The 15,072-nt window shown below is 36.9% G+C and overlaps 3 protein-coding genes across 7 annotated transcripts; 1 reads left to right on the top strand and 2 right to left on the bottom strand.

Annotated features, from left to right (window-relative positions):
* Nucleotides 1-1,482: 1,482 nt before the first annotated feature.
* On the bottom strand, nucleotides 1,483-4,841 carry LOC125207693 (UPF0496 protein At3g19330-like). 5 transcript variants are annotated; one of them, XM_048107164.1, is made up of 4 exons: nucleotides 4,694-4,841; nucleotides 4,188-4,246; nucleotides 3,285-3,519; nucleotides 1,484-2,947 (listed from the first exon to the last, which is right to left on the bottom strand). In XM_048107164.1, exons 3-4 carry the CDS (start codon nucleotides 3,316-3,318, stop codon nucleotides 1,980-1,982), a joined length of 1,002 nt encoding a protein of 333 aa, XP_047963121.1. In that variant the 5' UTR covers nucleotides 3,319-3,519; nucleotides 4,188-4,246; nucleotides 4,694-4,841; the 3' UTR covers nucleotides 1,484-1,979. The 5 variants fall into 5 exon arrangements, with proteins under 5 accessions (XP_047963137.1, XP_047963121.1, XP_047963130.1 ...); XM_048107173.1 differs by lacking the exon at nucleotides 4,694-4,841 and adding an exon at nucleotides 4,563-4,673; XM_048107180.1 differs by lacking the exon at nucleotides 4,188-4,246 and having other exon boundaries at nucleotides 1,483-2,806.
* A 3,622-nt stretch (nucleotides 4,842-8,463) lies between these two features.
* LOC125202554 (40S ribosomal protein S17-like) lies at nucleotides 8,464-9,162 on the top strand. The gene has a single exon (XM_048100967.1). The coding sequence runs from the start codon at nucleotides 8,547-8,549 to the stop codon at nucleotides 8,976-8,978; it is 432 nt and encodes a 143-aa protein (XP_047956924.1). The 5' UTR covers nucleotides 8,464-8,546; the 3' UTR covers nucleotides 8,979-9,162.
* Nucleotides 9,163-10,136: 974 nt separating this feature from the next.
* LOC125216389 (MTOR-associated protein MEAK7) lies at nucleotides 10,137-13,813 on the bottom strand. Its single transcript, XM_048118119.1, has 8 exons — nucleotides 13,707-13,813; nucleotides 13,535-13,637; nucleotides 13,356-13,460; nucleotides 12,263-12,348; nucleotides 11,973-12,175; nucleotides 11,553-11,733; nucleotides 11,027-11,204; nucleotides 10,137-10,655 (listed from the first exon to the last, which is right to left on the bottom strand). Exons 1-8 carry the CDS (start codon nucleotides 13,757-13,759, stop codon nucleotides 10,353-10,355), a joined length of 1,212 nt encoding a protein of 403 aa, XP_047974076.1. The 5' UTR covers nucleotides 13,760-13,813; the 3' UTR covers nucleotides 10,137-10,352.
* Nucleotides 13,814-15,072: the final 1,259 nt, after the last annotated feature.

Genomic DNA, 15,072 nt, shown 5'->3' with positions numbered 1-15,072 from the left:
GATGAAATTCAAAGAAAACACCATTATCTTTAGCAAACTGAGAGACACTAAGAAGATTTTTAGTGACAGATGGAACATGGAGAAGATTCCTAAGAAAGAGAGGTCTAGACTGAGATGATGGAGAGGATTTAACTTCAGAATCACCAACATGAGAAATTTTAACACCTAAGCCATTACCAAGGTGAAGCAATTTACCTCCAGTATACTCAGTGTTGATGCTGAGATTGTTGAGGTCATTGGAGACATGATTAGTAGCTCCTGAATCCGGGTACCAAGAAGTGGGGTGAGGTGCCTCAAAGCTATATTCTGGTTGAGATCTGGAGAATGGAGGAGCTTGAGGTATTCTTGCTTGAGCAACATATGCAGAGAGATTGGAGCTAGATCCTGAGTTGTAGGCTTGAGAATATTGCTGCTGCCTGCCATTGTTGGAATTCTGAGGAGTATTTTGCTCATAGCGATACCAACATTTGTCAGCAGCGTGCCCCGGCTTTTGACAAAGTTGACACACCAATTTGTTCCCATAACCTCTGCCACCTCTTCCTCTAAACGATCTTCCACCCCGGCCCTCAAATTTGTAGCCTTTCCCATGCTGAGAACTTCCATCCTTCCTTGAATATGGAGTATGAGACAGATTGAGAGAAGGTTGGGATCCTTCAAGGGTTACAGCAGAATTCTTTTGAGATTCAATACGCGATTCAAAACTCAACAATAGCGAACTCAACTCTTGAACAGACCAAGGCTCCGTTCTTGATGTGACAGAAACCATTATAGAATCATATTCGGATCCTAATCCGCCCAGGATGTATAAAATTTGGTCATCCTCTGTAACTTTGCATCCTGCCGCGCCAAGCAAATCACAACAGGACTTTACTTTGCTGAGAAAATCGGTCATTGGCAAGGAGTCTTTCTTGATTGTCTGTAATTGGAGTTTGTGCTGCATGATTTTTGCTCTGGACTGGCTAGCAAAATTGGTCTCCAAGGCTTTCCAAATATCCTTCGTGGTTCCCAGTCCAACAACTAGGATCATTGCACTTTCAGAGAGTGACGATTGAATCCACGAGGACAGAAGTTGATCTTGACGATTCCATGTTACGAAATCCGGGTTTATGACCCTTTGTGTTGATCCTCGAGCAGTTATCAACTTAGATGGAGCTTGTTCATCTCCAGTGAGAAAGGATTCAAGACCGTATCCTCTCATTGCCGCCAAGATTTGTTGTCTCCATATGAGAAAATTTCCTTCACCTAGCTTTATGGACACCGGGTGATTTTGCGGAAGCACCGTCACTGAGGACGAAGAGTGGGAAATAGTGGTGTTTATGTGGTCAGTTTCAGTATCTGAGCTATCTGAATCTGCCATGTTTATTTAAGGCAAAATAAGGAATAGAAGAATAAAAGAGGTAGGAGAGACAGGCCCTTAAAAGCCTGCTCTGATACCATGAAGAAGTATATGAAAAATCATAATTGAAAGAGAAAATAAGATCGACAGATAGATATTGAACTGCAGTGCCTTTCTTTTCTTTCTTATTTCACAAATAGTTCCGAGTACATGAGCATCATATTTATATACAAAGAATGAGAACAATTCAGAATACTAACAAACTCAGATACTTAAGCACACAAATCTCAACAGTAGACATTTAAGCAGATAAATCTCAACGGCAAATATTATCTTCTTTCAGCTGAGGTGAATCACTCCTTTGGTCCAGATCAGATTTAATACATGCCATGTTGCACGTTTGGCATTGCAGCTCATTTACACCATCATCAGATTGATCGATCCTTCTAACACCTCCAACCTAGATGAGTTGCAAGATGTTGACAGAATAGGTTCATAGATCTTGTGGAGGTTGCAGGTGAAACGGCTGGCCAAGCTTGTGCAGTCTGAAGACTCTGAACACACCAATGGTGGGGCCATCATGCATACACGTCTGGTGTCACAAATATCTTCACAAGAAAGTTTTCATCTTACTCTGGTGCAATCAGTCAAGAAGTTGATGTGGATGGATCTTTTGAAGTATACATGATCGGGTCTGTTTTATTGCATCAAAACAGAGAAGCAAATTTCCCTCGAGATATGTAAGTCGTTCAATAAAACTTGGACGGTTTCTCTGGAGCTGCTTCAGTACCTGCTGAATGAGATACTTGTCCATCTCCCTGTCCAATGCATGGTGAATAGAGAACATGTCGTATTCAACATCGTCGTATAAATGGGCAACCAAGCGATCAATGGTGTCTAGATCTCTGCGCAATACAAAAGCACTTCTTGATGCCTTATCAAGCAGAACAATGTCACCCTTTTCTTTCTTAATCATATTAGAAGGGAAAAGAGCGAAACAAATGGGGCTCCCAGCAAGGGCAACTAGCGCATTGGTAGCCCTTGGCCTTGGCTTTACTGGATGATGATTAAGCTCGTGAGTGAGCTGGGAGAAGCGCTGGCGCATATCATCAAAGTTCTGTGAAGCATTAGAGATGAAGGGATTTTCAAGACGGTCAAACTGGAGAAAGACATTATATGCCAAGTTGCACTGGGAATCAGAGAGTAAATATGAGTCAGAATCAAACTCCAGGAGAAGGTTATTAACAAGATCATGTATAGGAGCATATGCGAGGCGAGCCTGGTGGACTTTCTGGTAGAGAAGGATGCATAAACGAAAAGTTTGCTCACTATGATCAAAGTACGTAGCAACAATATCAGTAAGTGGGCTGGTGCTAATTAAGGAAAGTGTCTCTTGAACACACTCACGGCTTGGTTGAAGAACCTGTTCCAACAACTTGTCTCCCTGAATGCCGTCCAAATGTCCACTATCTACAGTTTGGTCAAAAGATCTGTCTTGGTCAAAGGTACTCCGAATCTCACCATAAGAACTTGTAAGAGTGTATTCTCGAGTAAGGTCAATAGTTTGAAAGGTGCGGGCACTTGACCTAGGGGTATTCTCAACGGAATCACCTGAATTGTGATTTAAACAGTCAGATGATAGTATAACTTTAGGAATGAAACAAGGACAATGTATCAGGGCAGATTTTAGAAAAAAAGGAAAAGTGATTTCAGTGGTACTGACAACCCTATTGAATGGTCCTCCTTGAGTTGGTCAGTTGGTTGGAGGGTTAAGGGATATGGAGTATTTTTCATGATCTTCTAATTTTGGTCTGATAATTCTGATTTTTTTGCATCTTTTGTATATGTCTTAATGTCTTCACGATGAACTGGGGTTGAACAATTCTCTCTATTTGACGTTTTAAATTTTCCAGATTCATGGGATTTGGAGAGAGTTATGAGAGTTTACCTTGTGGTGGCAGTGTCTTCAAACAAGACAGCATTGAAACCAACTAAATGTTGTTGAATGACTAGCATCTCCAAAATCATCTCGTACCAAAGAAAGTTAATTGTAGCCTCTATCTGAAGAGAAGTGACTTCCAAAATACTCTTGTTCTAGATGCAGAGCAAAGAAACTTAAGATGGCAAACTGATCGCTCCAATGGAAACTCAACCCAATCAGCAAGTTATGTACTTTCTTTGCTCTGATAGATTTTTGAATAAAGAGGGAAAAATTAGAAATAGATGAAACTAATCACATTCAAGTATCTCCCAATCATTTCTTTTAAACATAGAAAATACTCCCTCTGTCCCATTACAAATGCAACGTTTTCCTTTTTTGATTGTCTCATTAAAAATGAAACGTTTCCTTAAATGGAAACAACTCTATCTCTACTTTTTTATCTCTCTTACTTTAATCTCTCTTCATTAACTCACAAAACAACACTACATAAAATCTCGTGCCGATTCTCAAATGTTGCATTTTAAGTGGGACGGAGGGAGTACTATGAAAGTGTTCTATCGAAAAAGAACATATTCAAACCCATAACACACAAAATTGAGTTAACAGGAAGCACCAATTGCTGAGGCCACTCTTCTTCAGCTATCTGGTATCAACTATTGAGTTTGAAGCTGTAATTATCTAAATCTAATGCCACTAACCCTAGCCAATCAATCAGGTGAAATGTGTATTTAGGAGTGTAGGGTGATCAAAGAGAAGTCTTGTTCACAATTTGCACTGAACAAAAGCAGTAAACTCCAAAGCTTTCCTTCATCCAATGACCTTTATGTTCCTAATTCAACTGATTAGATTATTTCTCCAACTTCCTAAGCAGATAATGGCAAGTGAATCGCGAATCGCGAATCAACTCACCAATTGTTACTCAATGCACAACAATACCCTTAAGGGGGTGTTCACTCTTGAAGATTAGCCTGCATATAGCAAAATAGGATAAGCAAATCTATTGGTTAATACTCTCTATTGGCTTGAATCATTATCCAATGGGGAAAGTAAGGGCTGCATAATACTCAAGCAACTATTTTATCAATTCTAAATAATAATGTAACCACCCCTAGGTACATCTAACACATTATCAAATCTTTTTATTTCATAGATCCACAAACGTTCCAGGAATCATACACCTTACACAATCTAAATAGAGTTAGAAAAACAAATACTACCAGAAAAGAAACAGCGCAAAAGTTTATGCACAATCCAAATGAGAAAAGAAAGCAATCAAATTACGACATAAATTTCTGCTAAAGTAGCTCAAATAGCGTCGAGGTAGCGATTGGCAACACAACCGAATCCAAATAATCTAATTTTCAGCGAGACGGTGAAATCATAAGCGCATAGAGTAAATGAAGTGAGTAAAATACCAAAAAGAGCAGATTTCTGAGTTTAATCTTCGAAGCAAGCAGTACAAGGCCAAGGCTAGCTGCTTTGCCGTCGAAAATGGCAATATTACAATCACGATTTGCGGTGTTTTATCATTTCTGCTTCCAATTTCTAGTGTGCAGAAGCTATTTTTCCATAATGTTTACTCCTCTGCTTAATAGATGCCCTATTTTTTAAAATTAGTAATAGAGGCGTTTTTCCATTTTCGTTTGTTCCATAGTAATAGAGTCATTTTTTTTTTATAGTAAAATTCAACACATTTTTCCACACCTACTTTACCCTCTCTTACTTTTTTCTCTCTTCATCTCTCTACCTTTTTCATTTTCCACTTTATTCTCTCTTTACTTAACCCACCTAACACAATTTTTCTTAATCTCCGTGCCGAAAAGTTTTGCCAACATTACTATGGAACTTAGGGAGTAGTACTTAGTAATTACTACTACTTGATTTTATAATATTAATAGCCAACGAGATTAAATTGTTCTAAAATTCTTCTAAAAATATGAGTACATGAGATTAAATTAATATAAAATTCTTCTAACAATTGATTCAGTTACTGAAGATTAAATTGATTTGGATTATTTATAACTAATATTATTACAATATTACTTCCCTCGTCTCATAAGAATAGACACTCTTTCCTTTTTAGTCCACCTCACAAAATTATGCTCTTTCTAATTTTGCAAACTTTTTCCTCTTATTTTATCAATCTTGCATTAAAACTCGTGTCGAACCCAAAGTACATATTCTTTGGGGACGAAAGAAGTATTAAATAGAGATTATACTATTATTTCGGAAGACTAAATTAAATTAATCGTACATATTATTCTGAGATTAAAAGTATCAATTATATTTAACTCAACCAAATAAATATTCATTGTTCACCATAATAATCTCATTTATGAATGACATAAATTTTAATAGAAAATGAAAAACGTTTAAAAGGGACAAAAATGGATAAAATAAAAGAGATGGAAAATATAATAAGAAGGTTTTCATACAAAAAAGTTATACTCCTTTCGCCTTTGAAAAATATGCATTATTTTCTTATTAGTCCGCACTTGAAAAATATGAACTTTTTAAATTTTGGAATAAGTAAACAACACATTACCTCTACATATCATTTTATTTACAATTTATATCATTAAACTACATTACTAATAATGTGAAGTCGATATATCTCTCTTACTTTACTAGTTATATATTAAAATTTGTGTCGAACCAAATGTTTATACTTTTCAGATGCGGAGTACTAATTTTGCTATGCAAACGAAAATAAATACTAATAATGTATGAACTACTCCCTCCATCCCATATAAAACTCTTATTTCACTTTTACAATAAATGGTAAATAAATGGCAAGTAGACTTCATATTCAACTAATACTATGTGAGTCTCATATTCAACTAACTTTTTCAACCCACTTTTCTTTACATTTATTAAATAAGACTCTTGTTGTGGGACGGAGGAAGTATTTCTTTATTAGTCTGTCCCCAAAAAGTATAAATATTTGGTTTGACACAGATTTTAATGTATAATTAGTAAAGTAAAAGAGAGAGAAATAATAGTCTAAGTAGTGTTAGATTGTTCTATAGTGTGATAGATTGTCGGGGATGAGGATTCAAGGTTGAATCCAACTTATAGGGTTAGGGCATCCTTAATCCCGGCCCGGATTTAGGCTCCAAGTCACCTCCACGTTATCATTCCTCAAATTTTGAGGCTCAGGCTACAACTTTTCTAACCCTGCATGTCTCATCCAGGCTCCAACTATTAAAATTGCACTATTTACAACTCCAACCTATTTTACTTGTAAAAATTGAAAGCGTTGAACAATTATAACACGAAAAATGCATTTTTAATTCGAAAATTATAAATTAAAAATTAAAAATTTTAAAAATTGAACAAAATAAGAAAATCAAAATGAGAGCTCCACTTCCAAATTTCCAACATATAATTATAAATTATATAAACTAAAAAAAATTAAAAATGAGAAAATCAAAATAGTCTTCACTTCCCAATGAAAATGAGAAATCAAAATAGTCTCCACTTCCCAACCTCTGCACGCATCTCTCCTCTTAATTTTTTCTTCAATTCTTCTTCTAGGATCTATATTTCAAATGCAAAAAATTAGAAATTGAGGTCTGGGTCTGGCCCGAACCCCTCCAACGCCGGGCGGGGACGCACCGGGGCATGGCCCCACATCCTCAACCCCGAGTTGGGCTGCAACAGGGTGCGGCCCGGGGACTCAACTACGGCACCAGGTGCGACCTGAGCCTCTTCTCGCTCCCCATTATCGCGCCAGGCCGCGGGCTGGGACCCAGGTGCGATCCGGCTTGCGGCATTTAGGATGGCCTAACAAGAGTAGCATATACTCGTCTTCATCAATTGTAAATGGAGTAGTATTCTGTAATCCGCAGAAACATGCATATAATCCTTTTGCTAATTAATTGTTGTTTAAGACATTTAATTTTGTGGATTTAATTAAGGTATTTTTTAAAATCGTTCAATGAGATACTTCCTCCATTCATCAATAAACATTTTATTTTTTCATATCCGTCCGTCCGTCCATAAATAAATATTCTATTTGATTTTCTCTTTAGGCAATGAACCTCACATTACACTAATTTTATCCACTCACATTTTACTACAAAATTAATATATAAAAGTAGGGTTGTCAAATCGGGTATCCGTGATCCGAAAATTTCGGGTAACTGATCCTGAAATTCCCATAATCTAGTACCCAATACCCAATCCGATTTCGATTCGGATACCCAAATACCCGACTCGGGTATCCAGTCTCGATTTCAATTTCAATTTTGAGGAAAGTTGGGCAGTAGAGGGCAGCAGCTGGGCAGTAAAGGAGAGCTCGTTGTGGCTGGCGCTGGGAGAGATGAGGGTTGGTGCTGTGAGAGGAGACGGCGCCGGCGGAGGAGGCACAAGCGAGAGAGTAGAAAAGGGGAGGGAGACGTGTCTGCTGTAACTCAGTAACTACCATTAACCAAATTACTTAATTACTTAAACTTTAAAAACAGAACTAATATAATAGCAATGATTGAAGAAATTTTAATATAAAGCGTAAAGTTTGGGTATTTCATATTTGAGTAAGAATATGCAAATTACAATTAACACACTATTTATTAATTTTTTTAAAAATCGGGTAATTTGGGTATACCCGATTGGATATCGGTTTATCCGATATTCGAAAATCTAAAATTCTCAATATCCAATCCCGATCCGATCCAATTATCCGATTTTTTCGGATCAGATATCGGGTATCCAATACCCGATATCTATTTTGACATGTCTATATAAAAGTATACGTATATTCTACTATATTCTACTGACCCTTTTTCACTCATAATATATTTCAATTTTGTAAAATCTGTGTCATACTATTAAATATGGACTTGCAATTGTGAACGGGAGTATTCATTAATATATCTCCAACGACATGTTATGACGAACTCTCAAAATGTTGCAACACAGTAAGACTGTAATTTGTAGTTGTACCATTACTGGGCTCAGCAGTTTTTTCATTTATTTTGGGCTCAGCAGTTTTTTCATTTATTTTGGGCTCAGCATTCACAAATTCACAATTATACAAACTACCGGTCCCGATTGCGATTCGTCCAAGTCGAACCGGAACAAATCAATATACTGAAGCCGTGGGCCATTTTGAAATAAACAAATAAGACAGGGCCTCATTGCTAAACCCTAACTAAATCCCCTTTATATATAAATCAATCAATCGCAAATCGTCTCCTCAAAGCGCAAACCCTAACAGCACAGCACTCCACTCTCTCATCTCCACGCCGCGCCACAGCAACCGCCGCCATGGGTCGCGTTCGCACTAAAACCGTGAAGAAATCATCCAGGCAGGTCATCGAGCGCTACTACGCCAAGATGACGCTCGATTTCCACACCAACAAGAAGATTCTGGAAGAGGTCGCCATCATCCCCTCGAAGCGCCTCCGCAACAAAATCGCTGGCTTCTCAACCCATCTGATGAAGCGGATCCAGAAGGGGCCGGTGCGCGGCATCTCGCTCAAGCTGCAGGAGGAGGAAAGGGAGCGCCGTATGGACTTTGTTCCCGACGAGTCGGCGATCAAGGTTGACCGCATTGAGGTCGACCAGGAGACTGTCGATTTGCTGGAGTCGCTTGGAATGAAGGATCTCCCAGGGGTCGTCCTCAGAGAGGAGGATGGGGCTATTGGTGGCGCGCCGCAAGTCAGCTACGGCCGCGGAGGTGGTGCCAGGCGTTATTGAAGAAGCTTTTTAGGTTAAATTTATGGTTTATGTTTTTGGTCATCTCTGGTTTGGATAATTGATACTCCTTGTTTGTTCTTGTTTTGAAACGGTCTCATCTGTTGCTTTTGAGAGATGATTATGATTATTTGATGTTTGTTAGGTGAACTTAAATCTTCCTAATATGAATTTTGATATTACTATATGGTTGATATAGTCTTGATTTTCATTATTGATTGCTACTGCTGAAATTGTCTATCTTGTTTACTTGTTACTATTCCTAGATCATGCTCTTTTAGGTTGCATTATACATATCATGAAATTTGTTTTGCCCTCCCAATTATATTTTATAAATTTTGTATCTTGGCCACTTATTTTCTAGGCTGTGCCTTTTTGGGCTGCATCGTCCCAATCACATTTTAAAGCCCTAGCCAGTAATTTAATCACATTGATCCTTTTAATCTTAGTTGCAATATTTCATGGTTGCAATTCATGACTTTTGTAACATTGTTATAGGAGTAGTATTCAATTTATGCTTACTGCTCCATGAGCATTTTGGTTATCTGATAAGCATTTGTTGAACTTCGGTTTATGATGCCACAGATTGTCATGTCTTCGTTTGTATGGATTTTGTAGTATGAGCCTTTTCAAGATAGTATTATCCAACAGTTTAGTTTATGAATCACTTTTATTCAATTAATGCCTATTGCTTTTGAATCATAAGTTTTTTTTTTGGGGGCAGTTTTGTTCTCTGATAAGCATTTGTTAAAAACTTTAGCTTGGTTTATGATGCAACAGATTCTTATGTCATCGTTTGAATGGATTTTATTGTATGAACCTTTTCAAATTAGTAGTACTAGTATTTCCCAACTGTTTAGTAGCACTTTAGTTTGTGAATCGCTTTTGTTTATGTTTCACTTTCTGAATTTTTATTTGATTCTTATACCGCTTAAAACATAATTGTGATTTGGTAGGCCTTTCTATAGTGAATGTATGTCTGCTAGTACAGTGTTTATATTGTTAATTTTATTCGTAAATATAAAATTAACTCATTATTAGCCATGTTAATGTTAAGGAAAGTTTTGTACTATTAATATTGAGCGTGAATTATAAATAGGTTTCTAGCCAAACCCAGAATTTCTTACAAATACTGATTGCTGAAAATTTGTTGCCCAAAGCTAAACGATAAAGCAATGTGAACTCGACCCGTACAAAAGTGAACAATTAAATTACATGAAGATACTCGTACTCTATACGTGAATTGATCTAGTACAGCATAACATTTTGCACACTGGGAGGCCTTGAGCAGAACAAGGATATAAGTTTTGGCATCTAAGAAAAATACGTGATGAGGCTCAACATGCCAATGTTCAAGGTCATATTTGTGCATAAGATTTATTCGCTTGAATTTGCAAGTCCGACCATATTAAGCATATGACGATCCTCCTTAAACCTGTCGAGCACTGTGCCTTTAAGACCTTCAGGCCTATCATCTCCTGCCGCTGGAACAACACCCCAGCATTCAATCGTCTCTGGATATATTCGGGTGGTCTTGGACAATGATGGGCTTCCAAATGTAGTGCACTCAAAGGTGTGGCCCTGATCAAAATTTGCTGATACGAACAAGCCTAGATGGTTTATTTTGCCTCCAAAACCAATGCCATTAGGAATGCTCTCTGAACTAAAACCTACAGCGCACTGCAAAAACAAGAAATTTTGTAATGTGATCACCATTGAATGATTGAATGCCTCACATAGTTTTGATACATAGGGATTAAGGGAGATATGGTCTATTGAATGACTCACATAATTTTGTAATGTGATCACCATTGAATGATTGAATGCCTCACATAGTTTTGATACATAGGGACTAAAAACAAGAAGTTTCTTTTGATTCTAGAAAAGGAAGATATGGTCTATTCTGCCATGTTTAAGAACTACTATAAGTAAAGATATGATAACTTTGGAAGCTGTGAGTTGAAATACTGAGGATGTGAGTAATGACATACAATGTACCCTATGTTGAATATCTATTTAACTGATTCATTGCAGAGAACTCAAATACTTACCCATTGTATATTATGGTTGGCTCCAGTTGGCCGGAAACTTGCTGCTTTTGGGTATAATTGAAAAATGAAAGACTTCATATCCCCATAGAAGTCAGGATGTCTTTCCCATGGCTGAGAAGCATAGCCTCCATAGATGCAACCTTCTTTATCTTTGATGACCAATACTGTAGGTGCTTTTCTGCAGATTAAATTGAACAGTCACAATTCCATCCCTATTCAAAGATAGAAGTGGCAACCTAGAAACTGACACAGAAATACACAGATTTTGGCCACCACCCTCCTCAAAATTACAATGATACAAAAGCAAACATATGCCTTTCGGCTAATTACATCAAGTCATGGGCTCAGCCACTCAGATATGCATGCGTGTGGAAATATTTTTTCTCAATACAAAACCTAATTGGATGAGTCAGTGCCACAGACAGTTGATGTCCTTATTGCATGTAAATCTATGCTTATCCTCTGTGACCGGTAACAAAGCATTAGAACACAATTAAAAATATGATGTCATAAGCAAGCTACTCACATCATATGGCCCAAAAATGTGTTGAAACTTTGTCCATGAACGCCACTGTGATATAGAAGTTTCCACTCCTCTAAATCATGATGGGAGAGTGCTCCACCAATATGCCAAGCATATTCCTTTGTTAACAAGATTTGACCACGATCAATATTGTCTGGAATAAGAAACTTTGGTATCTGAGTACCTGCAAAAACGAGATATGAGTTTCTGGCAGCAACTGCGTTTAAATTGGTCTTCAGTTAGACTCACTACTCAATTTTCATGCGGTATTTTCATGGAGGTATAACTTTTTCACATGCAAATGGACAAGACTCGAATGCTATGAGGAAAAATAGCAATTGCGGTAAATTTTGATATATTATTACACAGAGTTGTACCCTCATCAAAGAAGGCGTGCAGAGAGAGAGAGAGATAACTAGAAACCTGAATCAGATGGCTTTAACAAACTGCCCAGATATTTCCTGACTGCTGGAACATGGGCACACCATTTCTGGAAATCTTCGAGGGACATGCTATCACTAGTAAGATTTGCAGAATCAATGAAAGCCTCAATTTGCTTAAGCTCGGAGCCATCTTCATGAAAAAGGTTATTGAACATTGAAGTTAAGACGACTTCAAGATCAGATCTAGCAAAAACCAAGTATAGTAATATTAGACTGGAAAAATGGTTTATTTACATAAAGAACTCTATGGTAAGAAATGCCATTTGTTACCTTCCAACTATACCATCATCTGATACATCTAGTAGTTGGAAAATGAACTCTTCGATCTCCTGCTTAGTCCCCTTCTCATATGTCCCCTAAAGCATGAAGAAAGAATAAACTCACACCTATGTTCTACTCATTTTAATAGGTTGTTAAAACTAATAACTCACCACCCCCCCACATTCCACGTGCACACAGAAAGGGAAAAAAAGTAGAGGAAGGCGACAAGCTAATGCGGGGGTGCATTTTGTGGGTTCAAATGAAACTAAGTGCATTTTATTTGCTAAAAGACTTAAAAGGAGATTTAGTTTGTACCTAGGTTTTATTAACAAGGAAATAGAGGGAACATAAACTTAACTCCATCTGTGCCTGGGTTCGGTACTGCATGTCCTAAAGTTGGATGAGTCTTGTGTTCAGGTTGTAAGACTACAGTTATATTGGGATAACAAGAGGGATAGTGGTGAAGTGTCCTAAAAATTGTGCTACTACTTAAAGAAGTCAATTCTAGCAACTAGCACTGCAGCGTAAATGTATAACACCACTATATGAGCATCCACTCATCCATATCATCTTGTAGAGCTTGCCAATCAGATAATCATTCACAATATATGCTTGGTTGCACTTCATGAGATGATAAAATATAATCTGTCTCCGTCGGGCTTCATTTACATTGCACTAAGTCCTCTTTCTTTTTAAATTCTTCTTTGCTTCTTGTTCTCACATCAATATTTATCAAATCTCCCCTTATGGCGCTTGGTTCAAGTACTTAAACTGATCAAGTAATGGCTGAGGACAGAATCACTTCGGGAATCAGATTTAAAAAACAACAATTTTGATTCCGGGAACCCCCAATACCAAACAGCATTAATGAGAGTGATGACCTAATTTCCACTCCCCAATTTGAGTACCCAACCAGACTTCCCTAAATAGCATTGTCATTCTTATATAGTAGTACTAGTGAGTAACAAGGCAAAGTATCCTGTGCCCAAAGCTGGCGAAGTTCCTAACTATCCTTTGTACAAAGCTCTTAGAAAATGTGTAACATAATAGGCCAGAACAAAAATTTGAAGGACAATTAGTTCCCCTAAAGCTGCAAAATTACCTTAGCAATAACGAGGTCTTCATAAGTAAGCCTTTGATCCTTCCGTTTGTGTGTCACCAAATCGAAAATTCTATCCCCAAAAGGCCCATCGATGCCAATATACGCCTATATACATACATATGCAAGCTCATACTAGTAATCACCTGAAATATGCGTAGAAACGGAAGGAGAAACAGCACCTTGAAAACATCAGGAGAGACGTATTGTGCATTAGTTCCGGACTGAGCAGCAAGCGATGCGTGGAGCGATCTCAAATCTTCCAATCCCTTGGGAGTGAAAGCTCTGCAGATATGGAAAAAGCGTGGGCATAATTTGGAATTGCATATCTGGAAGTGATGAGTGATAGAAAACCTGGCAGCGGCGGAATAACGGGGATCGTCGGAGGATGATCCTGAGTTGCCCATTGCTCCACCGCGTTTTGGTATTTTCGTTTATACACTAATTACCAGAATACATATGTTCGTAAGAATATAAGATCAGATATGAAATTTTGCGATGACTATTTTTAAATTACATTTGACAAAATTGCATCAAAATACACAAATCAAATTCAATAATATTTTATTATTATCATTAAATAAATAAATTGCCATGGACGGGAGGAACTATAAGATTTGTTCATTACTTATTTTTTTGGTATATTACCTTGAATTTTGTAATGTAATGATTCCTTTCATGTAATACGGAGTGTCTGGATTTTGGTAATTTAGAAGTTGAGTTACTTTAGTACTATCAAATCGAGAAAGTCAGTAAGTATATTGTTTAAAAGTTTATGAGTTTATCGTTAAATGGATAATATAATGCAATGATGCAATAATGCTGACTGAAATTGTTTGCCAATAAAGATCTTTTATACACTTTATTAAGGAAATTGTGATTTTATAAAATGAGAAAAGAAATGGTTTAGCTGATTATCCCACTTTATAGAGAAAGACAATCTTATATTCGAATATAGAAGCCATATTATTGAGGCCTGAGGGTAATGTGTAATGACCTTTGGAGAGTGCAAGAGTTGGCAAACAAAATAGTTATACATGGCTTCCACCACCACAAATCATCAGAAAAGAGACACCTGTCCTTAATTAAAATCTTGAATATATTCTAGATCATAAGTAGGAGTATATAGTAAGATTGTTCATCGAATTTATAATTTAATTCAATTTCAATTTAAAATTTAGGGAAGTCATATCATGTAAATTTATGTTCATTTATTAATACAAAATCGGCCATATTTTCCTTTTTTATCTGGTAGGAGATCTTTGGTTATCCTCCTATTCTTATTATATGTGGTTCTGTGCTTTTGCAGAGATTAAAAACAACAATTATACGAAAATTAACCTTAATTAATGATGAAATGGGATTTGAAAGCAATTATGGGAATTGATAAAATACTCACGTCAATTAAATTAAAAAGACAGATTATATAAATAGGAATAAGATACTCCATATGCCAAGGCTATATCTCAGAACTCATTTTGGAAACATTTTATTCCATGCAATATATCTCAGCCACACCAAGAAAATTATACAAAACTTCTACTCTGCATAAGCCATTATGTTACTTTACAGCCTAAAAGATAGTACTTCAAATCAAACACTAGCAACTTCGCAAAACAAAGATGCAGAGTTTAATGCTCATAGAGTTGAACTTATGTATTTGACATTCACATAAATATGTGTAAAGCACCCAGCCCAATGTTCAAAAAGGTTTTAATAG

Source organism: Salvia hispanica, chromosome 1 (genome assembly GCF_023119035.1).
Source record: "Salvia hispanica cultivar TCC Black 2014 chromosome 1, UniMelb_Shisp_WGS_1.0, whole genome shotgun sequence".
Taxonomy (NCBI): domain Eukaryota; kingdom Viridiplantae; phylum Streptophyta; class Magnoliopsida; order Lamiales; family Lamiaceae; genus Salvia; species Salvia hispanica.
Note: the sequence above shows the minus strand (reverse complement) of the source record. Positions and strands in the feature narration are given on the sequence as shown.

Excerpts from the sequence above, each read along its gene's own strand:
- LOC125202554 (XM_048100967.1), top strand. The coding sequence starts at position 8,547 with ATGGGTCGCGTTCGCACTAAAACCGTGAAGAAATCATCCAGGCAGGTC.
- LOC125216389 (XM_048118119.1), bottom strand. The coding sequence starts at position 13,759 with ATGGGCAACTCAGGATCATCCTCCGACGATCCCCGTTATTCCGCCGCT. Across the intron at positions 13,461-13,534 it reads TCTCTCCTGATGTTTTCAAG|GCGTATATTGGCATCGATGG; the intron begins GTGCTGTTTCTC and ends GTATGTATATAG. Across the intron at positions 11,205-11,552 it reads ACATTTTTGGGCCATATGAT|AAAAGCACCTACAGTATTGG; the intron begins GTGAGTAGCTTG and ends TTTAATCTGCAG.
- LOC125207693 (XM_048107157.1), bottom strand. The coding sequence starts at position 3,318 with ATGCTGTCTTGTTTGAAGACACTGCCACCACAAG. Across the intron at positions 2,948-3,284 it reads GAAGACACTGCCACCACAAG|GTGATTCCGTTGAGAATACC; the intron begins GTAAACTCTCAT and ends ATCACAATTCAG.